The sequence below is a fragment of the Barbus barbus genome (genome assembly GCF_936440315.1).
Source record: "Barbus barbus genome assembly, chromosome: 19".
Lineage (NCBI taxonomy): Eukaryota > Metazoa > Chordata > Actinopteri > Cypriniformes > Cyprinidae > Barbus > Barbus barbus.
In genome coordinates this window covers 656,631-684,550 of record NC_136747.1, presented here as the reverse complement: position 1 = coordinate 684,550, position 27,920 = coordinate 656,631, and the positions used below count along the sequence as shown (strand labels likewise).

Below are 27,920 nucleotides of genomic sequence, written 5' to 3'. Positions count from 1 at the left end.
ATCAGACATCATCTCCCGGTGAAAAAGTTTTAAACTATTCTGATATAAGCCCTCATGTTTTTCTTGTATATAGTGTTGTCATATATATACCCTATATTTTACATTTACATTTAGTCATTTGGCAGGCGCTTTTATCCAAAGCGACTTACAATTGGGGAATACAAAAAGTGATTCATCTTGAAGAGGCAATCAGACAGAGGAAGTGCTCGTAACACCAAGTCTCAATCATTGTTCAAATAAGTACAAGCTAGTAAGGGAGGGAGAGAAAGATAGAGGGAAAGAGTTTTTTTTTTTTTTTTTTTTTGAGTTTAGGATGAAGTCAAGTACTGCCGAAAGAGATGAGTTTTCAGTTGTTGCTTGAAGATTGACAGGGATCCGGCATTCCGGATAGGGGTGGGAAGATTATTCCACCAGCCAGGAATGGTGAACGAGAATGTTCTGGAGAGTGATTTTGAGCCTCTCTGTGATGGTACCACAAGGCGTCGCTCGCTAGCAGATCTCAGACTTCTGGAGGGGATGTAGGTTCGTAATAGTGAGTGGAAGTAGGAGGGTGCTGAGCCTGTGGTAGTTCTGTATGCAAGCATCAGTGTCTTGAACTTGATGCGAGCTGCCACTGGTAGCCAGTGCAAGGAGATGAAGAGAGGTGTGAAAAGAGCCTTTTGGGCTCGTTGAAGATCAGTCGTGCCGCTGCATTCTGAATAATTTGTTAGAGGTTTGATTGTGTTTGATGGCAGACCAGTCAGATGAGCATTGCAGTAGTCCAATCTAGAAACGACAAGGGCCTGGACAAGAAGTTGTGCAGCATGCTTTGTCAGAAAGGGCATGATCTTTCTGATGTTGTATAGTGCAAACCTGCAGGATCAAGCCGTCTTTGCAATGTGCTCTTTGAAGGTCAGCTGGTCATCGAAGATTACACCAAGATTTCTGACCGAAGTTGATGGGGTAATCATTGATGAGCCAAACTGAATTGTGAAGTCATGCTGTAGAGTCGGAGTGGCAGGTTGAGCTGTAGGTGATGTTCTTTCATCCATGCCGAGATGTCCGCCAGGCAGCCTGAGATCCGTGCAGCTACCGTTGGGTCATCTGGTTGAAAAGAGAGATAGAGCTGTGTGTCATCGGCGTAGCAGTGATAGGAGAAGCCATGTGCATGTATGATGGGACCCAGCGATGTAGTGTATGTGGAGAAGAGGAGGGGTCCAAGAACCGATCCCTGAGGAACTCCAGTGACCAGTTGATGTGGTTTGGATACCTCCCCTCCCCAGGCCACCCTGAAAGACCTACCGGTGAGATAGCATTCAAACCAGGGAAGTGGAATCCCAGTGATGAGAGGGTAGACAGGAGAATCTGATGATTGACAGTGTCAAAAGGAGCAGAAAGATCCAGCAGAATGAGGACTGATGATTTGGAATCAGCCTTTGCAATTTGCAGGGCTTCAGTGACTGAGAGTAGAGCAGTCTCTGTTGAATGGCCACTCCTGAAACCTGACTGTTTAGCATCCAGTGAGTGAAGTGACATTCAGCCAAGTATGGTGACCCATACTCGGAATTTGTGCTCTGCATTTAACCCATCCAACGTGCACACACACAGCAGTGAACACACACACCGTGAACATACACCCGGAGCAGTGGGCAGCCATTTTATGCTGCAGCGCCCGGGGAGCAGTTGGGGGTTCGGTGCCTTGCTCAAGGGCACCTCAGTCGTGGTATTGAGGGTTGAGAGAGCGCTGGACATTCACTCCCCCCACCTACAATTCCTGTCGGCTCGAGACTCGAACCCGCAACCTTTGGATTACAAGGCCGACTCACTAACCATTAGGCCACGACTTCCCAAAGTTTGTTGTACTGTGAAAGAAACCGTGAGAGCTGGTTGAAGACAACTCGTTCGAGTGTTTTCCCTACGAATGGAAGGAGAGAGACAGGTCTGTAGTTTTCTAAAAGAGAAGTGTTTAATGTAGGTTTTTTTGATCAGTGGGGTTACCCGAGCCTGCTTGAATGCTGTGGGAAAGATGCCTGTGAGGAGAGATGGGTTGATAATGTGTGTGAGTGGTGGTAAGAGTGTGGGAGAGATTGTTTGGAGAAGGTGTGAGGGGATTGGGTCGAGAGGACATGTTGTAGGATGGCTGGAGAGGAGAAGTTTGGACACTTCTGCCTCGGTGAGGGGACAGAAGGAGAAGATGGGAGTTAGAGCAGTAGATGTGGTTGATTGGAGGTCCTGTGGAGTTGAGAACTGGTTACTGATTGTTCTAGTTTTGTCTGTGAAAAAAGAGGCAAAGTCGTCAGTGGTTATCAAAGTGGTGGGAGGTGGAGGAGGGGGACAGAGGAGATAATTAAATGTTCTGAAGAGATTACGCATGTCTGGAGCACTGTTGATCTTGTTGTGGAAATGTGAGGATTTGGCAGTGTGGACTTCAGTAGAGAAAGATGAAAGCAAAGACTGATACCTACTCAGGTCCGACGGATCGTTTGATTTGCGCCATTTTCTCTCTGCCACTCTGAGTTTGGTCCAAATCTCACGAAGAACATCGGATAACCAGGGGTTAGAAGGGGCAGCCCGTGCTGGCCTGGAGGAGAGAGGACAGATGTCGTCTAGACAAGAGGTTAAGGTAGCGCATAAAGTGTCAGTGGCTGCATTCACATCCAGAGAAGAGAAATGGGTAGGCGAGGGAAGAGAGGAGGATACTACAGAGGAAAGAAGGGAGGGGTAAAGGGAGCGTAGGTTGCGTCTGAAAGTAACCGGTAAGGCAGATGGTGGCACCTGGGTAGCAAAATGTAAAGTAAATGTAATGAAGAAATGGTCAGAGATATGTAGTGGTTGTACCAGAATGTTATCTGTAGAACAATTGCGTGTATAAATTAAGTCGAGTTGGTTGCCTGATTTGTGCGTGCTAGTAGTGGTGAGGCATTTGAGATCAAATGAAGCTAGGAGTGACTGGAAGTCTGTAGCATAAGGCCTGTCTAGGTGAATGTTGAAATCGCCGAAGACTAAGAGTGGAGTGCCATCCTCCATGAAAGAGGACAGCAGTTTGTCCAGCTCATCTAGGAAGGTTGGTAGAATTTGGCCAGGGGGACGGAAGATTACCACAATCTGGAGTCTTATAGGAGCTGTTACATTAACGGCATGAGATTCAAATGAGTTGAGATTGCCTAGGGGAGAGTGGGTAGAGTATTTCCAATTCTTAGAAATGAGCAAACCAGTGCTCCCACCCCGGCCAACTTGCCTAGGTGTGTGAGAGGTAAGATAAATTGTGAGAGAGAGCAGCTGGGGTTGCCGAGTCTTCTGGACGAATCCAGGTCTCAGTCAAGCCCAGGATGCTGAGTGTGGAATGTAAGGAAAAAGCAGAAATGATGTCGGCTTTGTTGACAGCTGACTGGCAATTCCAAAGACCTACAGAGAAAGAAAGAGGTGCAGTGGAAGATGTAGAGATAGGGCACAGGTTAGCAGAGTTACGTAACCTTCTGCGTGTGTTTTTATAGCGAGGTTGAGAGAGAACCGGAATGGTTTGGAAACACATGATAGACATGGAAGCATAGAGGATAGGAAAGTGTGAGGGAAGATAAAAACGATACTTAAGTGTGTGCTTGCTGTCGTTGCTCGGTCAAAGTCGTGCAGGAAAAAGTTGTCTGTCTTTACACTCGTTGGTCTTCACACGAGGAAGCTGAACGCTTCCGTTGACGTTTCCTATACACCCTTTCACAACTGTCTTGATAACTTTGGGTATGTAAAATCTTTGAAGTGACTCCCACGCGCACAGAATATTGACGAATGTTGATCTAGAGTGACGTAAAAGTTGCTAATAATGATATGACTTTTCAGACTGCGGTTGCATTGCAAAACATCTGACCTGCATTGGACTTAGTGCCACAAATGGAAGTGGCCCAAATCGAAAATGAAAATATCAGATTCCTTGAGGTTTGTGCTGTTCACACTGTCATGAGAAAAACAGATCTGAGTCACATGTGAGGAAAAAAAATTGGATTTGGGCCACATTTTCCTGCAGTGTGAACAAAGATTAGTGACCAAATGTCTGTGCATCCGTGCTGTGAAACTCAACATAGAATTAGTGAGTCAAGAGAGACTTAGGTCCTTCAGTTCTTCTTGTCAGGGACCATCTCAATCTTGACTGGATGGTGGCTGTATCACTTCCATCAGCATACAAGAGAACAAGAACTTTAGTGCCTAGAGGCATGGAACGTTGTGCAGCTCAGATACCCACAAACAGCAGGGTCGAGAGACCAAAAGATCTGAGGGAGCAGTGGTAATTAGGGAGGCCACAGCTCCACCGACCACTCCCTGGAAGAGGGAATGTGATTGCAAATCATGCCACAGTTCAGGTGCTCCTAAACTGCCTGGCCTTAAGACCAAAATCTCTTTAGAAGCCAAGCTAACTAGTGAGGACTGGAAAACCTCCAGAACTGGATGTCTACAGGAGAGGGCAAGTCTCTCTCAACAGCCTGCTCAAAATCCTCACCAGACAAAGCAAGAGCACATCAGGACCCCACCAGAAGGGGCAGCCGATGAGAGAATGGAGCACCGCACTCTCTATTGACCTTCCTAGGGTGTCATCTAAAGGCTTTTAGCGCAGATCCCTTAAAGGGGTCATTGGATGCAAAATTCACTTTACAGTTGTTTGAACATAAATGTGTGTTGAAAGAGTCCTATACACATTCATCCTATAATGATAAAAATCCACCCAGTGTTTTTTTTAAATCCCTATTTTAAAATCCCCTTTCTCAAATCAGGCTGTTCTGAGATTCCTGTCAGAATGACGTAGCTCTGTTGGCGCTGATAGCCTTGTGGGCAGCGCGTCAACATACAGTGCCTGTCAATTCTGATCTGTCAAGTCACCTTTATTTATATAGCGCTTTTAACAATACAAATTGTGTCAAAGCACTTAACAGTATCAAATTGGGGGATAGAGTGTCAGTAATGTATAAAAATAAGATTAAACGCTCAATTTTCCGTTAAAGGCATTTCATTGTTGAATTCAGAGATGTCATTGTCTAGCTCAGTTTAGTTTAAATAGTATCTGTGAAATCAAATTTACAACTGAGCAAGCCAGAGGCGACAGTGGCAAGGAACCAAAACTCCCTCTGTGACAGAATGGAGAAAAAAAAAAAACCTTGGGAGAAACCAGGCTCAGTTGGGGGGCCAGTTCTTCTTTGGCCAGGAGATTGTTTATTTATTGTTTTCTTATTGTTTTCATTAAAAATTTAAATGTATAAATGTATTATATTTCTATTTTATATTGTTGCAATTTCTAACAATAATAGTATTATGTAGTTAGGTATTTTATTACATTTTTAGTTCTTTTCTTTTCTTTTTCTTTTTATTGTATTTAAGTCGAGGTCTTCACTGGGGATATGTCCCCAGGGCTCATCCAGGTATCCTGGTCTCTGCCGACAATCAGGGAGACATCATCTCCTGGCACCGATCCACCATCTGATCCGGACACGGACTTAGAAACAGAATAAGAAAGAAACAGACAAATATTAGCGTAGATGCCATTCTTCTTAAGATGTAATGAGTACATCGTGTGTTATGGGGAGTGTTTCCGGTTCCGGTTGATCTAAGTAATACATAATTAATGTCCTGTCACAATAAAGGCTAAAAATGCCAAAAATAAAGGTTACACTTTATTTCGATAGTCCACTTTAGACATGCTACTAACTATAAGTAACTTTTTAACTACATGTCAACTACATGTCAACTAATTCTCATTAAATTGCAACTACATGTCGACTAACTCTCAGAGTAGACTGATAGGTTAGGTTTAGTGTTAGTAGAATAAGTTGACGTATACTTACAAAGTTTCTGATAGTTAGTATATTGTATGTTGTGGACCCATAAAAATAAAGTGTTAGAAGTTATTTAGCAGACAGTCTACTAATACTCTAATGACTGCTAGTTGACATTTAGTTGCAAAGTTACTTACTGTTAGTAGAATGTCTAAAGTGGACTATCGAAATAAAGTGTTACCAAAATAAATCTTTAGAATGACGTAGTTCTGTGCAGGTCACTCCAACGATAGTTGATTGACAAGGCCGTCTTACCTTAGACTCACCCTGAGTGAACAGAGAGCAGTCTGCTATTATGTCAACTCCGGTACAGGGGAAGTTCAAGTTCAAGTTCAAGTTTATTGGTATAGCGCTTCTTACGATACAAATCGTTGCAAAGCAGCTCTACAGGAAATTAAGTTTCCACAATATATTTATATATTGCAGAACCTTAATATATTTAACTTATGGCAAAATTTATTAATTCTGTATGTTGTCTGAGCGTTGCCATCCTCTGAGGTCCTCTGAGGGGTTGGCATTATCTTTTCTCAGGTGTTCAGTCATCTCAGATCATTTAAGGGTTGGATCCAGACTGAAGCTTCTGTAATTCCTAGTTACCACGGGATGTTAATCCCGTGGCAGAAACAGAGAAACAAATAGAGACATAATTAGTGTAGCTGCTGTTCCATCTAAGCAAATATTATTTGTTCAACCCAAGCTAAAGAATAATAATAATGTACATTTAATCAGATATAACTGCAGTACAAGATTATAAGATGCATTATGTGAATGCTTGGCTAAAGAGATGTGTCTTTAATCTAGATTTAAACAGAGAGAGTGTGTCTGAACCCCGAACGTTATCAGGAAGGCTATTCCAGAGTTTGGGAGCCAAATGTGAAAAAGCTCTACCTCCTTTAGTGGACTTTGCCATCCTAGGTACTACCAAAAGTCCAGAGTTTTGTGACCTTAGGGAGCGGGTTGGATTGTAGCGTGGTAGAAGACAAGTTAGGTACGCAGGAGCTAAACCATTTAGGGCCTGATAGGCAAGTAATAATATTTTGTAAATGATACGGAACTTAATAGGTAGCCAGTGCAGAGACTGTAAAATTGGGGTAATATGATCATATTTTCTTGAGCTGGTAAGAACTCTAGCCACTGCATTTTGGACTATCTGTAGCTTGTTTATTGAAGATGCAGGACAACCAGCTAGCAGTGCATTATAAGACATATCTCTTGGAAATGTTTTGGCTGCAATTCTGCTGTCATTAAAAGGGTGGCATATACAGAAAATGTCAAGAAATTCTAAAATTCAAGTACATTTTTTAGTTCAAATGTACATTAAGGTCAGTGTAGTTGTTTTGTTTTGGAGATTTGATTCCCACAGCAGAACTATGAGAAACTTCCACATCCTTGACCAAACAAAGATCAGCGGCCACACCTACAAGAATAAAACTGCATTTTTTTTGCTGGCCTTTGGTCACCGGTCATGTTCATGTGTTATAACATACCAGACAGAAAGCAAAGGGAAATGCTGTAACAAACAGATGTTTCAGCACTGTACAGATATGTGAAAATGATATTAATGGCAATAAGATGGAAAAAATACACTGAGAAGCCACTGAGACAACGAAAAGGGCACATTTTTTTTTCGCACAAAACATGAATGCGTGGGTGTAAAAAAGATGGAGAGATCAAGAAGGAAAGTAGGCAGAAACAGCATACAAGAGAGTAACAGATTAATCAAAAGATTAAAGAGGAAGAATATGACAACGGGCAAAGAAAGTTCAGTGGGATTATTGGAGACAGGGTAAGGAAACACAGTGAAAGACAGAAATCCATCAGCAGCTACAGAGAAAGGGAGCGGTAGAGAGAAAGAGAGACAGATGTGGGATGCTTGTTGCTAGGAAAGGCATAAACATGGTCAAAAACACACAGCAGCCAGAGAGATGACATCACAGAACAGCTGCTGTGACACACGCTGGAGACGGCAGGAGGACAACAACAATAACACGAGATATGCAATCGTCCTCTTCATTGATAAATAACTCAAACATGCAGAAAGATGTCAATAAAGTGCTCAATTGTGATGTTTTCTTTAGATAAGTTGTAGAAATATTGGCTCTCAGCTGGGCCCAATTAAATTTATTATAAGAAACAAAAACTCAAGAAGACCAGAGAGCACCACCCAATTGGCATAGTGAGTTTAGGACTAATAAAGTGCTGGAGAGTGGCTTTTCCAGTGAATGCAATAAATGGCCCTCTAGTTTTCAGTGATGTGTAAAATATTGGCTGTATGATAAGGAATGTTTTACTGAAATTGAAGTCATGAATTATCACCAGGAAACCCATTACTGTCTTTAAGCTATGACTTTCTGATATGGGATTGCGTCAACTACCTGCGGAATCCTTATGGTGGAAGAATTTGTCAGAATTTGTCACTTCATAGGAAGTTTCTATTGCCAATGTTGGCTGTAGAATTTAGTTCAGAGACATTTTGGATAGTGTCGATAAAGAACAGCAGTAAAGCCAGAAAACACTGTTCATTTAGCTGATTTGAAAGACTTGTGCAACGAAACTACCACCTAGCAATTCCCTAACAATCATTCACAACACCATAACAACTGTAAAGCAATAACCTGGCAACAACTTATAACAGTCTAACAAGCAAATAAATTTTGAACTGGTAAGAAACAACCACATTTGATTCATAAAATGAATCTACAGTCAGTCTAGTAATGTGTAGATTTAAATGAAGGGATGATATTGGTAATATTTAACTTTTATTGACTGATCATTAAAGTGTCAATAGTGTATAGATTATTTACACTTTAACTATAAAACTTTATTTCAATAGTCCACTTTAGACATTCTACTGACTATAAGTAACTTTGCAACTACATGTCAGCTTGCAGTCATTAGAGTATTAGTAGACTGTTTGATTAATGTCTGCTAACACTTTATTTTGATGGCCCTGCAACACACATTCTACTGACTATAAGTTTATGCCAAATTATTGTACTAATCCTAAACCTAACCTAATACTCATATGAGAGTTAGTTAACATATTGCTATAGCTACTTATAGTTAGTAGAATGTCTAAAGTGGTCTATCAAAATAAAGTATAACGTTATTTTACAATTTGGCAAATCCACATGAATTCATACAATCATAAGTTTATGGGTGGAGCTTCATGGTCCATGGTTTTACCTACAGATGGGTTTCATCTAAGTCTGGGTCAGATGGGTCTAAGTCAGATTGTACAAATTCATACAAAAGTGCCACCTCGTGCAGCACTAACATATTCTCATGATCAGGTTGAAACAGAATATAAATTAAGTGACTCTCATGGCTTCTTTTTATCACAACAGTAAATAAACTGAAACAGAATGAAAATTAGTGTCTATTGTAGATAATAAGCACTTTATATAATAAGCACTCAGTATATCACAACATGCTCACATTACAAACAAACATGAATATTAATGCAATTGACATTTAGAATTTTTTTTGGGTAAATCCAAATAAAGTCATGTGGGTGCACTGATTTTTACAGTATTATCTCCACAGAAAGAAACAGATCAGAAAATAAGCTCCAAAATCACTGGCAGACTGAGCACCTACACTCAGATTGGACTGGCCGCTGGACAGGAGTACACGGTCAGCATCATCGGAGAGAAAGACGGCATGATGGGAACGGAGAGCACAACAGAATTCACCACATGTGAGTCTATGCCAGCAGGATCGTAAGGATCAGTAGTCGTGTGTTTTGTAGATTTCTAGTCCGTTTTTAACAAGTGATTCATTCCTGGATTCATTTTTGGACAGTGATCTCTGGAGCAAAAGACTTGCAAGTTGTGAAGACAACCACTACATCAGTCATTGTCCAATGGGAGAAGGCACAAGGGGAGATTGACAGGTACGTCCTCTCCGTTGCACCCAATCAGACAGATGGATCGAGCAGACTTCCAGAGATGAACCTTCCGTCGGAGAGAGATTCAGCCCAGATCGACGGCTTGGAGCCAGGCCGCTTGTATGACATTACATTAGTGGCGGAGAAAGATAGCATCCGGAGCCTGCCAGCAACCGTACAGGCAACTCCTGGTGAGTTCTCATGAAGATGAATAACAGCATGCAACTGAACAGAAATTCTTAATTACAGTTAAAATCAAAATGTCTTTAACATGAGCAGGTATAGTCAGCTGTGGAGTGTAAAAATATCTGCTGTCATACACAAAGCAAACAGTCGTGTTAGTCATACAATGGATACCAGGGCTGTTTCCTCTGGAGACAAGAGGTTATATTTCTAAAAAACTTAATCTGCATTCATCTGAAGAAAGATCTGATGTCTAATGTATGCCTGCTTTATGTTAGTATTTGCACATTTTTTTCACATTTTTTGTCTGACATTTTGTCCCCATCAGAGACTGGGAATTTTTCACACTCAAAAAGTGTTTTTACTTATTAATAAAAACGCTGATATTAGGAAAGATTTTAATCCAGGTGCCTTTGCGTTCTAAGCGTAAGTACGTACAGCATACAGCAAAACTGACATATCTGGATGCATCAGGTAATGAGAGTACAAGGAAAATTCATCATAGTAAGTCAAGTAATGTATTTATAGCCACCAGATGATGTGAATTTAGGCGAGGCTTATGCTGATTGTGTATAACCCAGTCAATCTGTCATATTTACAATCCAGTGACCTCACCGTTGAAATGTTCAGGCTATTGTGATTGAGTTTTATAAGTGGTGATGCAGAGTTTTGTTTAAAAAGGGAAGAATCTCATTTAAATGTGCATGATTGGATCATTTTCTCTTCTGATTTAATTTTTATTTTTTTATAAAACATTGTGTTACCTCTCTTCACACACACAGTATGATCACTCTAACCAGCAATGCCACATTTTCCATTTCTTCAGGAATATTTTACCTTTCTCCTTTCTTGCAGAAAATTAAACCTCTCCAGTTTTCTATAGGACTATGAGGGGACCAAAACTTACTGATGTCACAAGGATAGTGGCCACCCCAATGCCGGAACTGTTTGGATAACTGACTTAACCTGTTGCATTAACAGCAGCTTTTTATTAACAGGATTTCCCTCTCCAGCTGAGCTGCTGGAGAGAAGTTAATGTTGAATCCATATTTTGAACTTAATTTGTGCCTTTAGGGAATGCCTCAGCGCCTGTAACCAGGATGACCACAGAGACGCTGACCGTGCAGGTAGACGACAACAAAAAAAAGATGCCAAGGGTCACAAACACAACCCTCTTCCTGCGAAAGCAAGGACTGAGCAAAGAGGGCCAAGTGACAAAAGGAAAGGTTGAAAATCCAGAAAGAACAGGGAATATGGGCAGACTCAAAACAGGCATACTTGTTAGACCTGGGCAAAAAACACCACATGGGATGCTTCCCAAACCTGGTACACAAACCATAAGAAGACCTTTTAGTCTAGAGATAAAACATTTAAATTCTTCCCAGATAGGAGCAAAAAGGGGAATTGTTGTGCCTTCTTCGAATAAGTCAAGAACATGGTATCCTCTGAGACCAAGAAACCCTAATGTAGACTCAGCTTCTCCTGTCTCTGGTGGTAAACCATTGGCACTGACAATGAAAGAGACCAGATCTCAGGAGGGAAACGTTGAAACCAACTTTAGAAGAGAATCTGTCAAGACACCCGGACATGCCAGTCCAAGCTCCACCTTTCAGAAACACATAGTCACCCCATCTGCCACCCCGCTGCCCTTCACAAACATCACTGAATCAACTGAAGAACCAACAATTACTACAGAAAAAAACCTAACAGCCTATATTAATGGGACAAAATGTGTTCGAAAGGTTTTGGTTGGGTACAAAAAGATACATGGAAACATGTCAGATGGCAATGCACTGACCAAAAACCTGACCGTTATAGTTGGCCATTTAAATGGAAATGACCTCTTACACAAACTTCTGACAGACAGATCTACATTCAATGCAATGGGGGATACAGGGCCTGAAGCTGAGACATCTGAAGCCAGAAGGAGTGTGAAAGAGCACGATGTAGAGGAGAAAATTGATGAAGAGACAGTTGAAAAGAATGCAAATGTAATGAATGTCACTCCCTTTTTAACCAGACAAACTGAGACAACACTTTACCAGCCCCTCACCACCACATCTGCTCCTCCATCCCTACAGAATCATCACCTCCCTTCACCACAATCTTTGGCACAACCTGAGAGAGCAAATCAACATACAGCAGAAAGACCGCCTAGAAAAAACAGTATGATGGCATTTTCATTATCCATCCCCAGACAGCCAACAAGACCAAAAGCCCCAAGTTTAGCTTCGCCACCAATAGTAGGTAGACCGCTTTTTAAGTCAAATTCCTCTTCCTCATCTTTAGAGATACAAAAACACAAGCAGACATCTTGGCCTAATCCCATTACCTCTCGTTTTGCAAAAGAACCGCATGTTGAAAAGGAAGTGGTAAATTCAATTCCATCCTCAAGGCAATTCCAAGATTCAACTCCTGAACTTGCTCACAAGTCCAAAACTGAGACTCCAACTCCACTGCTAGTTAAACTCCCCCTGAAAAAAGACACTGCTATAAAAATAAGAGGCGTGAAAGAATCAGATGTGATGCCATATCGGCGCACACCGTTTAGGGGTTCCCATCCTCGCCGTCCTTTTCAGAACCGTACGAGGCCAATTCTAGAGTTACATCAGCACCCCTACCAGGGACCCGTAAGACGGCCTTTTCCTTCAAAAGCCATCATCAGAAACAACATGACTATCAACCAAGGTGGTCCAATTCAACCAGTAAATGTCACTTTAACCCCTGCAAAAGAAAATGGCACTAGTATTAAGATTATACCGAATGTATTTCTCAACAGGACCAATGGATTATCCAATAGACATTCCCAAATAAAACACAGCGATGATACTCAAGTTGGCCCAAACATCAGTCAGTATGGAAAAGGAAACTCTGACAGTTCTTCTTCCACAGACCATCCCACAGAAAATGATAATAGTGCTCAGGAATATGTGTTGAGCGAAACAGATGGCTCCATTGAGCATGTGGGGGTCAACAATATGACATCAACAGGGTTTGTACTAATATGGGGTGCGCCGAAAGGAAAGTTCAAACACTTCATAATCACTCAATCTGAGCTTGGACCAGAAAACAAAGACAAGGATGAGATGAACGAGGAGAATGAGGAAAAAGAAAAAGATGTTGATGTTGATGATGAGAAGGGCCTCAAGACATCAGCAGCAAAGAAAAGTAGTTTGAGCAAGGGAAAATCTAGAGTCTATGAACTTGTCCCTAATGTACAGAGTACAAAGATGAACAAGAGAGGAGAAAACATTACAAGCTTTACTACAGTTCTCCCTGGAACGGCCAACTCACACCAAATGGCGAATCTTTCGCCACAGAGCAGGTACTCTGTGTCCATCTTTGGGAAGGGACCAACGTTTCGCTCTAAAACTCACAACCTCATCGTACATACAGGTACCCAAAACCAAAAGTCAGTTTCTCTAAACCTTAATCTGTCGATAGAGCTCTGTAAATGGTCGAAATATTTGTTCTAAGGAAATATTTCTGAATATCTTCAGTTTTACTGCAAAGCTTGTCAGCACTGTTGCTTTCCATGCTATTCAGTGTACAGTAAACCCTTGACTAGCAAGGGCTTTTTAATCAAAGTCAACTTCTTTGAAGCTTTGATTAAAATCTATGCAATGTGCAGTGTGTAAATGTCAATAAACGTGCGAGTATAACACCTTTGTTCTCAATGCTAACCTTTTGCATTTGGTCAATTGTGGACAATGTGTGGCCTACATACTGAGCAGTAAATTAGGAAATTAGCATGCTAGAAAATGAAGACACAGTAGATGGACAAACATTTTTAAAATTATTCCCCATCTATGTTAAAAGTAGGGGTTTAACAATGTTTTCGTGATACATTGATTTAAAATCTCGTTGAAATCAGTGGTTTGCAAACTTTTAGTCATGCCCCCGTTTAAACCTTTAAAAAATTCTGGCAATTGCTTTGCAGCTGTCGCTCTGTAAAACTTTTAGGTTGTCTACACTGGACGTGACAATGGTTGCATAGTGATCACGTAATCTCACAGTGTTGAGACGTGCTGAAGTCATGTTTGGTCTCGTACTGTATCACCGTGTCAGTGTCATCTGCTTGCTTGCTATAAACAGTAAATTGTGTCCAGCTGAATTCAATTTTAGTTCATCTCCTTCAAGCCATTTCTCCTGCAGTTGTACCTGCACTCACTCACATCATTAACACATCCCTTCAAACTGGTGTTTTTCCCTCAGCATTTAGACAGGCTTGTATAACCCCACTACTTAAGAAACCCATTTCTTTTAGAGAACTACAGACCGGTTTCCCTTCTTCCTTTAATTGCAAAAACACTTGAACGAGCTGTGTTCAACCAAGTCTCTGCCTTTCTCACACAGAACAACCTCCTGGACAGCAACCAGTCTGGTTTCATAAGTGGACATTCAACCGAGACAGCCTTGATCTCAGTTGTTAAAGCCCCAAGACTGGCAAAAGCGGATTCCAAATCTTATCTTGCTGGATCTGTCCACTGCTTTTGACACAGTTAACCACTAGATCCTCCTGTCAACCCTATTGGCAAAGGGCATCTAAGGAACCACACTCCAGTGGTTTGAGTCTTACCTCTCAGATAGGTCCTTCAAGGTATCTTGGAGAGATGAGGTGTCCAAATCGCAACATCTAACTACTGGGGTGCCTCAGGGCTCGGTTCTTGGACCACTTCTCTTCTCTGTCTACATGGCATTACTAGGTTCTGTCATTCAGAAACATGGCTTTTCATATCACCGCTATGCTGATGACACTCATCTCTACTTTTAATTTCTTCCTGATGATCCGACGACAGCATATGCATCTCAGCTTGTCTAACAGACATTGGATAAACCTTGGAATTATGATTGATGATCAGCTAGTCAGGTCCTGCAGCTAGCCCGGTTTTGCAGATTTGCTTTATTCAAAATCAAGAAGATCCAAACTGGGCTCTTGCAATGCTCTCTTGGAACGTCTTCCAGCCAGTTCTATCAAACCTTTAAAATTAATCCAGAATGTGGCAGCAAGATAAATTTTTAATGAGCCAAAAGAATGCACGTCACACCTCTGTTAATCAATTTATCAATCCCTCTAGAAGCTTGCGTTCTGCAAGTGAATGACGCTTTATTGTTCATCCCAATGAGGCACAAAATCACTTTCACTGACTTTTACATTAATTGTTCCCTCCTGGTGGAATGACCTGCCCAACTCAATCTGAACAGCTGAGTCCTTAGTCATCTTCAAGAATCAGCTAAAAACACATCTTTATTTGACCCTCTAACTCTATTCTAATTCTGTTCTTTAAAAAAAAAAACTTGCCCCTTTTAGACTCACATTCTATTAATTTACTAACTGCTTTTCTTCTTCTCTATGATTCTCTATTCTTTTTGTATTCTATCTGTTTTCTTTGTATTTATTATACAATTAACAAAAAAGGTCTCTAACACTAGCTTGCTCTGTTCTTTTTCTATTCTATGTGTTTTCTTTTTATTTATAATATACTTTAAAAAAACTTGCTACGTGTACTGCTTTAGGCTAACTAAGACTTGTCATAGCACTTGCATATCATTGATGTTTTGTTGATTGCTTCCATTGTCCTTATTTTTAAGTTTAGATAAAAGAGTCGGCTAAATGAATAAATGTAAATAGAAATGTAATAAATTAATAATAATAATAATTCATTACATTTATATAGCACTTTTCAAGGCACTCAAATTGCTTTACATTGTCAGGAGGTATCTCTTCATACACCTCCATTGTGCAGCATCCACCTGGATCAGGGATGGGCAACTTCGGTCCTGGAGGGCCGGTGTCCTGCAGAGTTTAGCTCCAACCCTAATCAAACACACCTGTCTGTAATTTTCTAGTGATCTTGAAGACATTGATTAGCTTCTTCAGGTGTGTTTGATTAGGGTTGGAGCTAAACTCTGCAGGACACCGGCCCTCCAGGACCGAAGTTGCCCCATCCCTGACCTGGATTATGCGACGGCAGCCATAGTGCTCCAGAACGCCCACCACACACCAGCTTATTGGTGGAGAGCAGACAGTAATGAAGCCAATCAATAGATTTGGGCATTGTTAGGAGGCCATGATGGTCAGAGGACAATGGGCAAATTTCGCAAGGATGCCGAGGTCACACCTCTACTCATTTTGAAAGACATCCCAGGATTTTTAATGACCACAGAGAGTCAGGACCTTGGTTTAATGTCTCATCCGAAGGACGGTGCTTGTTGACAGTATAGTGTCCCCATCACTATACTGGGGCATTAGGACCCACACAGACCACAGGGTGCTGGCACCCCTTGCTGACCTCACTAGTACCTCTTCCAGCAACACCTGGTTTTCCTTGGAGGTCTCCCATCCAGGTACAGACCAGGCTCAACCCTGCTTAGCTTCAGTAGGTGACCAATCTTGGGCTACAGAGTGATATGGCTGCTAGTAACAACAGTTACTCACACTTGTGTGACATTACTGTTAAATTCAATACAGTCGGCACAGCATCGTCTTTTAGTTTCAATCTTTCTGAGAATCCCACGTGAAATTGTGCCTTTTTCATAAATCAATCCGCAGTAAAATGAAGTGAACAAAGGACCGACTTCTTACTGACGCGGTTTGGATCTTCATTAACAATAAAGTTTATTCACACTTTCCTCCCACTCAGAAGGAAGAGAATGCAAAGATTGTTTTTCCACAGCTTGGCACTTCACAGCATCTTGTTGTCTTCAGAGCAACTTTATCGTTTGGTTTCTGTGTAGACCTGTGCATTCGTCACTCTCATACATGCGTGAATGGGTGGGCGGGGCTAAACAGGCAGCGATGTAGAATTGGTGGGTGGGGCTAAACAGGCAATGCTGTAGAATTGGTGGGCGGGGCTAAACAGGCAGTGATGTAGAAGCAGGCATTGATCTTCTTATGCATAGGCAGTGCTTAGCCACACAATTACATCATAGAGTAGAACATTCCACAAGCTGTCATTTTGGCAGACTGCCTTCAATATAAGCTGTTTTTAAATCACTATGAATTTACTAAATATTTTTTTTGATAAATTATGATAAATTGCTAGTGGAATCCATTCGAATGCAAAAACTCACACCCCTACCAATCATTAATTATGCATCTGTTGAAGAACAGTATGTCATGTTCCGTTCTTATGCTAAAAACTGTGCCTGCCAGTATGTCTGTCCACACAGTCCTATCATGCAAATTTGTCTTGAATATCAGCAAAAAAACTGTTTGTTTAATAGTTTCACCTTAACATTGTCTCCATTCATAGTAATAATAACTAACTGTTCACAACTAATATTAACTTTGGATTATACAAATGCATTTTTACTATGACGGCCACTACTCAATACATATGTAGTGTATTTTTGGATCAATTTAGCTGAATTAATTTAATAATAATGATTAAATACATTTTTTGTTATTCTTTTGAGAATGATCTTTTTTAGATATGAGAGTTACCACTGATTAATGCAACAATTTATTTTGTTCATTTATTTTTGGTTAAAAGCAGCATCTGTGGCATGTTATTAATAATGACAGAAAATAATTTCAGCTTGTCCTTCTGTGTGTGAAAATAAAGAAAAATCTAATGAAATCCATTACATTAATTTGTATTAGTTATGTGAAATCAATATGCCATGATGATTCTGAGCTAATGGTATTTTATTCTAAACTGTTTTATTCTGGTCATCTGTTGGGCACTGGAATTACACTCAGAATCAACTCACCTTTTCTTTGTTACATAAATACAAGCCTCTGCTTTAAACCATGGGAAATTAGTCATTGTTATTGTTCTTCTTTACAAAAGGAGGGATCAGTCAAAATGATTTTCTGTGGTAATCGACAACATGCTACAGATGCTGAGTTTTACGTGTCCCATTTTGGGAATATTAACCTGGAATATTCCTTCTGATGACTATTCAGGAGATGCTAATGAAGAACAAATTAGACTTATGGTACAAACAGTAAGAGTTATTAATGAGACAGTCCTGCTCACGCTGCTCTGATCTTCTCTCATCCAGGGTAAGATTACAGTCAGCCACCTTCATGTCTCCCCTCATCACTCACCCTCAGTCCAGGGTAAGACCATGGTCGCCCCCTTGATTTCAAAGCAACAGCAGTGGTTGAATCTCACATAAAATAACCTGATCCATGTTGGCCAAAAAGACACAAAATGTGCTGTTTTTAATGAAATGACTTGACGGCCGTTCACCACGTTTCCTCCTCAGTGTCTTCACATCCTCACTCATCTCTTCTTTGCATTTTTCTTCTCCTCTCCAGGTTCAAAAGAGCAGCATCAGCATCATATTATCATGCTTGTGTTTTCTTGCTCCTGTGCAGGATTTCATGTCAGTCATTAACAGTGACGTTTCTGTGGATCTCTGTATAGGTGGTGGCCTATATACTGTATATATGTTTCGACTGCACATATATACACTTGTGTTTTCACTCAAATAACCAATAGCCAGCCTTATTTCTGAGACACGTATGTAATGTTTGTCACAGAGACAAGAGAACTGTGAATGCAAGTAAACAAGTACTGCTTAATGTTTTATTCTGGTTTTGTATTCGTCCTTACGTCTTTTTACATCAAATTTCTTCTGATTCTGACTTGTTTATCTGTCGGTGTGTTTTCTCTTCTGCCTTTCTCTTTCTGATCTTGACCTGTGTTTCATGTCCTGTACCCAGGCCCTGAGCCTCCATCTAATCTCGCCTTCAGCAATGTGACCGACAGCTCTTTCATGGTATCCTGGACTAAACCCAAGAGCAAGGTGTCTGGATTCAAGATCACATACACTCATGTGCAAGAAGGTAACGTAAACCTCAGAGAAAAAAAAAAAACTATAAATCCTTCATGAAATTAGCAGCTCAAAGTGATAGGAAATGGCCCTTTCTGCAAAGAGGGGTATAAAGTTACTTCTTATTTTTGCTTGCCTAATTAGACTAACAATCTGATGGTTAGTTAGTGTTCATTACATTAACGAGATAGAATGAATGCCGGATACTTTAAAGTCCACATGATATAAAATGTGACACTACTTTGTAAGCACACATTGCTAGTTTTGAGGTGAACAATTAATCCATGCAAGTTAATCCACACAAATAAGAAAGAAAGAAAGAAAGAAAGAAAGAAAGAAAGAAAGAAAGAAAGAAAGAAAGAAAGAAAGAAAGAAAGAAAAATATTTGTCTTGGTAATCTTTAATGAAAATCGGCTCTGGAATGGCGTTCCTTCTCTGATGACGTCAGTTTAAAGGCTTGGCCAAAAGATCTTAAACCTGTGTTAGTTTGCTGCAAGTGAGAGACGGAGAGGAGGAGCAACAAGATAAAACCCCACCCTCTATTCACAATTTCAGGTAGAAAGACATCACAATAAGGAAGTAAAGTAGGTAGCAGCGTCCTCTTCATGCAGACTTCGAGGGTTTGGAATGGGAAGTGATGCGGACACTTAAAGGTTTTCACACAGTTCAGTGATGTGAAAGAAGTTGACGAAAAGGAGTCTTCTCAAGTATGAGTCGTCTTTACAGACAGAACACTTGGCAGATGATTTTCATATGCAGTTGCTTTCCCTGTTGAAAAATCCCATCGCATGCTGATTAGGTATGTTTTGAAGCATGGCTGCTGGTTTGAGCTGGTCCTTAGCTGGCTTGATTTGCTTCAATACATACCTAACCAGCATATGCTGGATTTTTCAACAGGGTTCTCCACTGAGCCCCTTTTTGTCCCATCCTTATGAGCCTACAGTCCCATGAGAGTAATGCAAAATTGTTCTTTGAAATGTACCTGTTAGCAATGGGTCTTGATGCTGTTCCAATGGAGCAGAAAATGGCCATACTCCTTCACTGTCTCGTTCAGGAGCGGCTGCTATTGGAAGATGATGATCTGACTTTGGACAAAGCTGTAACTCCAGTGCACTGCACATGAGTGAACACTAAGTAAACACTGCACATGAATCAAGGGTAACACTTTATTTCAATAGTCCACTTCAGACAGAATGCACACAGGTTCACAGGGCAGAGGCAGATGTATCTTCAAGTGCAGACATACACTATGCACTTCCCTCAAGTGCAGCGGCAATGTGGAAATTGTGGCTCCACTAGACACTCATCTCGTGCCCTTGACTGTGCAGCACAGGGACAAACATTTCGACTCTGTACATTACTCATTGGAGCTTGAACTGGAGCAGACGACACCATTTTGCAAAGTGGTTCAGCTTTTGACAATGTACAATGAAATCCACATGCTAATGTTACCACCTCTGATGACTTCTCCTCTTAAAAACTCTCTTTCCTTGTTCAAATTTGAGCTTTTCCTCTGCACCCCTTTGGGATAGCCACCCCTTCATTAGACCAAGTTCGTTTTATGTCAGTTACCTCTTTTGTCTGGTTATAGTGTCTTTGTCTTCCTAAAAGTGTGTGTTACGCAGTCCTATTATTGCATGATTTGGATTTGGCTGAATAAACTGTACATTTAATAAATCAAGGTTGAGACCCTGCTGAAAAGAAAGGGACATTTTCAAGCATTTAAGACCCTCATCTGTTGATTGAAATAGCCAAATATACGTCTTCTGTTTCTTGTATATATGTTTGTTGTTGGTGTAATGCAGGTGAGCCGATCTCTGTCAGTGTGGACTCCGAAACAGTCCGTCTGGCCCTCTCGCCGGTGTCTCCTGGCTCCACCTATGAAGTCCGTGTGATGTCTGTACTCGGACGAGACGAAAGTGACTCCATCCAGGACACCGTGACCACTTGTAAGTTACCCATCATTTCTAGAGAGAGTGATATAGGGAACCAGTGTTTAAAGACCAGTCTGATAGCTAAAGGCTGTGCAGGGCTGATGTAAAGTAGGGCGTGGCTATGGTGTAAAGTTAGCCAATCACAGCAGTGGGCGTTTACTTCAGTTTCTGTAGGAGGAAACGTCTGTTTAAATTGAATGTTTTTTACAGAGTAAAAATGAAAAAAAAAAAAAACTTTGCTAAATGTATTAACATAATATACAATACCGAAACTGCGTTTTAGGACACCTTTAACATTAAAGTTAGAAGACATTAAAGTTGTCGTGTCTGTAGAACCAAACAGAATTGCAGTTCGTTTATTTGAATGGCGTGGAAGCACAGGTTGGCCCTGCTGTACCTGTTTGCCAACATCAGAGGCTTTAAAAAGAATGTCTGCTGTCCCATTTAAGGTAGTAACGGTGAGTAATTTTGATGATCGTGTGTCTCCCAGTGCCCGACCCACCGACAGACCTGAGGGCCATAAACGTCACAGACGGTAAAGCGCTGCTGCTGTGGAGACCCGCCTTGGCTACCGTCGACCATTATATCATTGTGTATAGTTCTGACGCAGGTGAGTGAAGTCCACAGCTGTTGCTACCTAATAGAATTTAAATGGTCCATCTCAAATACTCTGAGTGTTGTTGTTGTACAGGCAATTTAAGATGGGACATTTGCTCAGTGATACTACAATGTGATTTATACACTGTCCGAAAAGAAAGCACTGACACACTTTCCAATATTCCTGAAGAATGACACTCCTGTGTTTTTCCTCTCATAAGCACCTGGGCCTGGAATCAGCATCAGAGTGTCTGGCAATGCTGCAGAAGAGCAGCTGCAGACGCTGCAGTCCTCCACACGGTACAGAGTGAGCATTCACAGCCAGCTGGGAGACCTGAGCAGCTCCAGAGCCACCACAGCCTTTACTACATCCAGCGGTGAGCATCACCATCTCCCGTTTGCTCAGCAGTCGTCCGCTCTGGTGCTCCGATATGAGCCAGAGGGGTTAACAACACTAACCTCACTTTTCTGAGCCATGACTCTTAATCAAGTTCAGTGATTTTTAGCAGTCGCATGAAGCCAGTTCTCAATTTACCACAAGTATAGTTCTTCACAATAACTATGAACATGGAAATTTTGATTTTATTTTCATTGAAAACCTCACTTCTTTTGTGAAATGTTGCTTAAAGTGGTCATATGACGATGCTAAAAATAATATTATTTTGTGTATTTGGTGTAATGCAATGTGTTTACACGGTTTAAGGTTCAAAAAACACATTATTTTCCACATATCATACATTAGTGTTGCTGCTCTCTGCCCCGCCTTTCTGAATCCATCGATTTTTAAAAAGCTCATCTTTCTGAAAAGACTCTTCTCTTTTGTGCTCTGATTGGCCGGCTGTCTAGTGCGTTGTGATTGGATGAATAGCCCAAGCTTGTGATGGAAATGGTTTAGCCCCTTACCATATATGGAGACAAACAGTGTCTCCATGACAACAATACTACAGCAAGAATAAAAGTTACGCCTTCTTTCTTTGCGTAAACATTTGGGTGGCGTTATGCAAATCTTCTCACACAGTGACGTAGATATGTGGGGCGTTTGAATGAAGCATTTTAGGAAGGCATGGGCGAGTCTTAACTTTTATAAAGAATATCATCCTATCATATGACCCCTTTAAAAACCGTGCTTGTGCCATCTTTTTTTTTTTTTTTTTTAATAGCACCTGTTTAAGGCAGAAGTTGTCCTTTTTATGTTTCAGGTAAAAAAGGGGATGATCCTCGCGATCTCAAAGCCAGTCAGGTTACGCCTCGTACCGCGGTTTTGTCTTGGAAAGCACCTGTATCAGCCATCAGCAGTTACAAGCTGAGCTATTTCACGGACGGCCAGGACATTCAGGTTAGACTTTAACAATAGCTGAGCGCATGTCTACAGTATATCAGCAGCAGTGTGAGTTATGACAGTCTGTCCCCATAAAATAGCCTCTGTTGCCCACCGCTCTCATCACATTGAGCAGTAACCATGTGAACTGACAGTCGCTTATAGTTATATGTGTTTCCTCTACACAGGAAGTGATTCTTGACCCCTCGGTCAAGGAGTTGAAGTTAAGCAGACTGTACCCATCGTCGACATACACAGCGCACCTGCAGGCTGAGCGGGACGGTCTGTACATGAACGCCGTCTCTACAGACTTCACCACCGGTACTGATGATGATTGTCTGTCCTCTGCTGCCTCTGTGTGCAATCACCCAGCGGCTATTCATCACTCTTCCCTAGTGTATTTTGTCAGATTAATCTCAAAACACCTGTCAAAAACAGCGTCATATTTCACCATAAAATCCAAAAACCAATGAGAGCTATATTTAGCAAATAAAACAAGGCCTATTTTATAGCCGTTATGTTTTACTTTGACATTATATTAATTCAGAGTTAAACAAATTTCACGCATAATCTCCCAAATTCTCAGTACAGCACACATTTTGAACAATGATTTATTTTGATTTTTTGTAGTAGCATTTATATAGTAGTGCTGCCAGTTTAGCATAAGCATTTGCAGAAAAAAAAAAGATCCACACAATTAGTCATAATAAACAAATGTTTTTGTCAATTGGCATAAAGAGATAAATGGCAAAAGTGTCTGAATTTATCTGAACAGACCCTACAATACTTCTAAATCATACATCATAATAGTGTCCAATCTAGCACTGCCTTTTGATTTATGCTGATTTAAATTTAAATACACTGTCTTTTAAATCATGTTATGAAATTGACATGACAAGAAATTGCACTGAAAATAAATATTTAAAAAATAAATAAATATATGAATAAATCCTTTAATGCACGGCTAGCAGTTGATTATCCCTTACATATACAGTGGTGGCCAAAATTGTTAGAACACTTGGCATATATTTAAGAGATTTCAGATTTCACTGTCTGAACTACCAGTGATGGAATGAATCTGCTGGAATATTGAAAATGATGGACTGGCCACCTTTGGCTTGAGTTGCAGAAGGCATGGGATAACATTAGTGTTGAAGTTCTCAGCAAATACATTGACTCTATGCCAGAGAGATGTGCTGCTGTAATTGTAATATTTGGTGTGTCCACCTTTTGCAGCAGTTAAAAGTGGATAAAAACAGTACGGCCCACTTCATCTGATATTTGTTGTGCTCAGAGCAACCATCTGCATGTTTCATGAACATTATGAAATGAAATCATGTTTTGGAGGCAAAAAAAGTTCAATATATTCCAGATCTGTCAGGTGTTCTAACAATTTTGGCCACCACTGAACATGCATACATTTGTGATCTTGAGTTGAAGCGTGTCCATGTTTTCCTGAGGTTCACCCTGTCACTCTGCTCTCTCTCTCTCTCTCAGGGAATCTCCGGTTCCCGTTTCCCACCGACTGCTCACAGGAGCAACAGAACAGAGAGCTGGAGTCTGGCATCGTGGAGGTGTTTCCACAGGGCCACGAGGGAAAGCCGCTGATGGTTTACTGTGACATGGAGACCGATGGAGGAGGATGGACGGTATGAATCAATCTTCACATCACATCTTTACTAGTGGTTCAATCACCAGGTCAGATTAATTAGTGGTTAAGATGATTTAAAAAGGTGGAGGACTTCATGGTACAAGCTTAGTCAACATAAACCATATTCTACAAAAACTACTTATTATAGAAAGACTTTTCTTTCCACACACACAGTCACTAACATCAAAAATAACCACATTTGATTTGAAGTATCAGCGTGTAGCACAAATGATGGTGTGGGACGAGTTGCTTGATAGCATTTTGTTCAGATTTCTAAACATCAGTATGAGCAACAGTAATTGTGATGTTGCTTAAACGATAAATAATACTTCACAATATTCCATGAAGAGACATTAGTTAAGCATTCCCTGCTGAAGTGGCATCATCTCTGTGTTTGTGTGTCCAGGTCTTTCAGCGAAGAAAGGATGGAAAGACGAACTTCTTCAGGAGCTGGCGTGAATACAACAATGGATTTGGAGCGCTGGATGGGGAATTCTGGCTCGGTGAGAAACGCAATTATCACACTCAGTTAGTTTCCTCAGTGAAGTGCCTATGTCATCATGCAGGACCACACTTCTGCGCATCTTTTCTCTAAAACAGTATCTGTTACACCAGGGGTCACCAAACTTGATCCTGGAGGGCCGGAGTCCTGTAGAGTTTAGCTCCAGCTTGCCTCAACACACCTACCTGGAAGTTTCAAGTATACCTAGTAAGACCTTGATTAGCTGGTTCAGGTGATTAGGGTTGGAGCTAAACTCTGCAAGACACCGGCCCTCCAGGACTGAGTCTGGTGACCCCTGTGTTACACAGTCAAGTGTGAAACAACAGTCAGGAAGGTTTGTGCTGCCCTCTAGAGGATGACATGCTGTCTTCTCCCCGCCTTAGGAAATGAGCAGCTTCATAACTTCACTAAGATGAGTCCAATGACACTGAGAGTCGACCTCAGAGCTGGAGACGAGTCTGTGTACGCACACTATTCCTCATTCTCCATCGACAATGCGAAAAAACACTACACCATCAGAGTGTCTGGATATTCTGGCACAGCTGGTGAGTCCTGAACTCCATGCGATGACAGCCATTATGTTCATGTAGGCAGAATGAGGTTGTACACCTGTAAAATTCTGCATGCATTCATGTACAGGTGACTCAATGACGTACCATAACGGACGGCCGTTCTCCACGCGGGACAGAGACCCTCAGCCATTCATCACACGCTGTGCCATGTCCTACAGAGGTGGATGGTGGTATAAGAACTGCCACGAAGCCAATCTCAACGGCCTCTATAACACAAACACCAACCATCAGGTAAAGCAGCTGACTTCACCCAATGCATACAGCCATATGTATGTGTGTGTGTATATATATATATATATATATATATATATATATATATATATATATATATATATATATATATATATATATATAGTGCATTCAGAAAGTATTCAGACCTCCTTCACTTTTTTAAAATTTTGTTATATTGCACCCTGATACTACAATTGTTTAAATTCATTTTATTATCTCATTAATTTACACTCCATACCTCATAATGATAAAGTGAAAACAGAATTTTAGAAATGTCTGTAAATTTATTAAAAAGAAAAAACTTAAATATCACATTTACATTAGTATTCAGACCCTTTACTCTGTACTTAGTTGAAGCACCTTTGGCAGCAATTACAGCCTCAAGTCTTTTTGAGTATGAGGCAATAAGCTTCGCACATCTTAACTGGGGGATTTTCTGCCATTCTTCTTTGCAAATCCTCTCAAGCTTGGTCAGATTGGATGGGGACTGTCTTTGGACATCCATTTTCAGGTCTCTCCAGAGAAGTTCGATAGGGTTCAAGTCAGGGCTCTGGCTGGGCCACTCTAGGACATTCACAGAGTTGTCCCTAGGCCACTCCTGTGTTGCCTTGGCTGTGTGTTTAGGGTCATTGTCCTGTTGGAATGTGACTCTTCGACCCAGTCTGAGGTCCTGAGCACAGTGGAACAGGTTTTCCTTCCTTTGCTCCATACGGCTTTCCCTCAACCCTGACCAGTCTCCCAGTCCCTGCCGCAGAAAAACTGCCCCACAGCATGAGGCTGCTACCAGCACTCTTTACTTTTGGGATGGTACTCTGCATGTGATGAGTAGAGCTGGTTTCCTTCAAACATGATGCTTAGTTCATCAGACCAGATAATGTTGTTTCTCACAGTCTGAGGGTCCTTTAGGTGCTGTTTTACAAATTTCAAGTGTGTTTTCTTGTGTCTTCACCGAGGAGAGGATTTAATTTGGCCATGCCAACATAAAGCCCAGTTCAGTGGAGAGTTGCAGTGTTGTTTGTCCTTCTGTAGGTTTCTCCCATCTGCATATGTGATCATGGAGCTCAACTAGAGTAACCATCAGGTTCTTGGTCACCAGCTCTTGGAAGAGTCCTGGTTGTGCCAAACTTCTTCCATTTGAGAATTATGGAAGCCACTGTGCTCTTGGGAACCTTCAGTGCAGGAGAAATTTTTTGTAGCCTCCCCCAGATCTGTGTCTCGATACAATCCTATCTCTGAGCTCTGCAGGCAGTTCCTTTGACTTCATGGCTTGGTTTTCGCTCTGATATGCAGCTGTGAGGCCTTTAATAGAGAGGTGCATGCCTTTCCAAATCATGTCCAATCAATTTAATGTACCATAGGTGGACTCCAATCAAGGTGTAGAAACATCTCAGCAATGATCAAGAGAAATGGGAGGCACCTGAGCTAAATTTCAAGTGAAACAGGGCCACTGAACGGTGCCCCCATAAAATTATTTTTAATTAAATTAAATAAAATTCTGTTTTCACTTTGTCATTATGAGGTACAGAGTGTAGATTAAAAGGAATTTAAACAATTGTAGTATCAGCCTGATATATCCATTGGTATGCACCAGTTGTAAGGTCTGTGTTTGGTTTCTCTCAGGGAGTGATCTGGACCGAGTGGAAAGGCAAAGATTTCTCCATTCCCTTCACTGAGATGAAATTCCGCCCAGCCTCATTCAGACCCTGAACACGAGGATAAATGCATTTGTGCAGGAGAGCTGGGATGATACGGGATGCCCTCCTGTTATGGACATAAACCTAAACAAACCATTGAAAAACAAGTATCATTACTGCACGTATAACCACACAATGAGGCTACATAACTACATCTACACATGTACTCCAATTGAAATGTCAAGGCCAAAAAGGCTGTTTGTCTGTAGTCTATATGTAGTATTGTACAGTGTTTGGATTCTCTGTGGTCTGTGCATTGTGACGCCCCACAGCAGCTGGAGGAAATATTATGCACTGCCTTCTTCTCTACGATGAATCTGTGGACTAGGTGTCACATATATCAGCTTGAACTATCAAGAGTCTGATGTTTGTATTCATATTGCTTTGTATGTACCATATTTCAGTGTCTACAGAGAGATTCCATAAAATAAAAAAGCTGTAAGTTGGTATAGGCCTATGTTAGTGTTTTAACATTGTATGGTTCTATAAAAATATATATTTGATATAAAAAACATGCTAACATGATTTTACGCAAGTATTATTTTAATTATTTCCCGACCCAGATAGCAAGCACACTCGGGCTGAAATGCGGCACTGTCAGCTCAGTCTCGACATCGGTGAGAAGATAATGGACCAGAGCCGAGCCGACTCTACAAAACACTTCTGACTGACAGACGGCTTTTTCTATCTGGGCCAATCTCCGCTGAGAAGCTGTTGTACGTGCAGCAGGTCCGCACTTGGTGTAGTTGTGTGTATCTACCTTCGGC

General features: G+C 41.1%; 1 protein-coding gene across 1 annotated transcript in view; it reads left to right on the top strand.

The window, feature by feature from the left end:
* tnxbb (tenascin XBb) overlaps positions 1–27,681 on the top strand; it is a 43,657-nt gene extending 15,976 nt beyond the window's left edge. Inside the window, exons 5-18 of the mRNA XM_079441797.1 lie at positions 9,342–9,495; positions 9,600–9,875; positions 10,942–13,263; positions 18,545–18,667; positions 20,460–20,603; positions 21,079–21,198; positions 21,407–21,562; positions 22,385–22,521; positions 22,692–22,824; positions 24,001–24,152; positions 24,561–24,657; positions 25,040–25,201; positions 25,296–25,459; positions 27,080–27,681. Of these exons, the coding sequence (XP_079297923.1) occupies positions 9,342–9,495; positions 9,600–9,875; positions 10,942–13,263; positions 18,545–18,667; positions 20,460–20,603; positions 21,079–21,198; positions 21,407–21,562; positions 22,385–22,521; positions 22,692–22,824; positions 24,001–24,152; positions 24,561–24,657; positions 25,040–25,201; positions 25,296–25,459; positions 27,080–27,166 (4,227 nt within the window). The 3' untranslated portion in view covers positions 27,167–27,681. The remainder of the gene's footprint in view (positions 1–9,341; positions 9,496–9,599; positions 9,876–10,941; positions 13,264–18,544; positions 18,668–20,459; positions 20,604–21,078; positions 21,199–21,406; positions 21,563–22,384; positions 22,522–22,691; positions 22,825–24,000; positions 24,153–24,560; positions 24,658–25,039; positions 25,202–25,295; positions 25,460–27,079) is intronic.
* Positions 27,682–27,920: the final 239 nt, after the last annotated feature.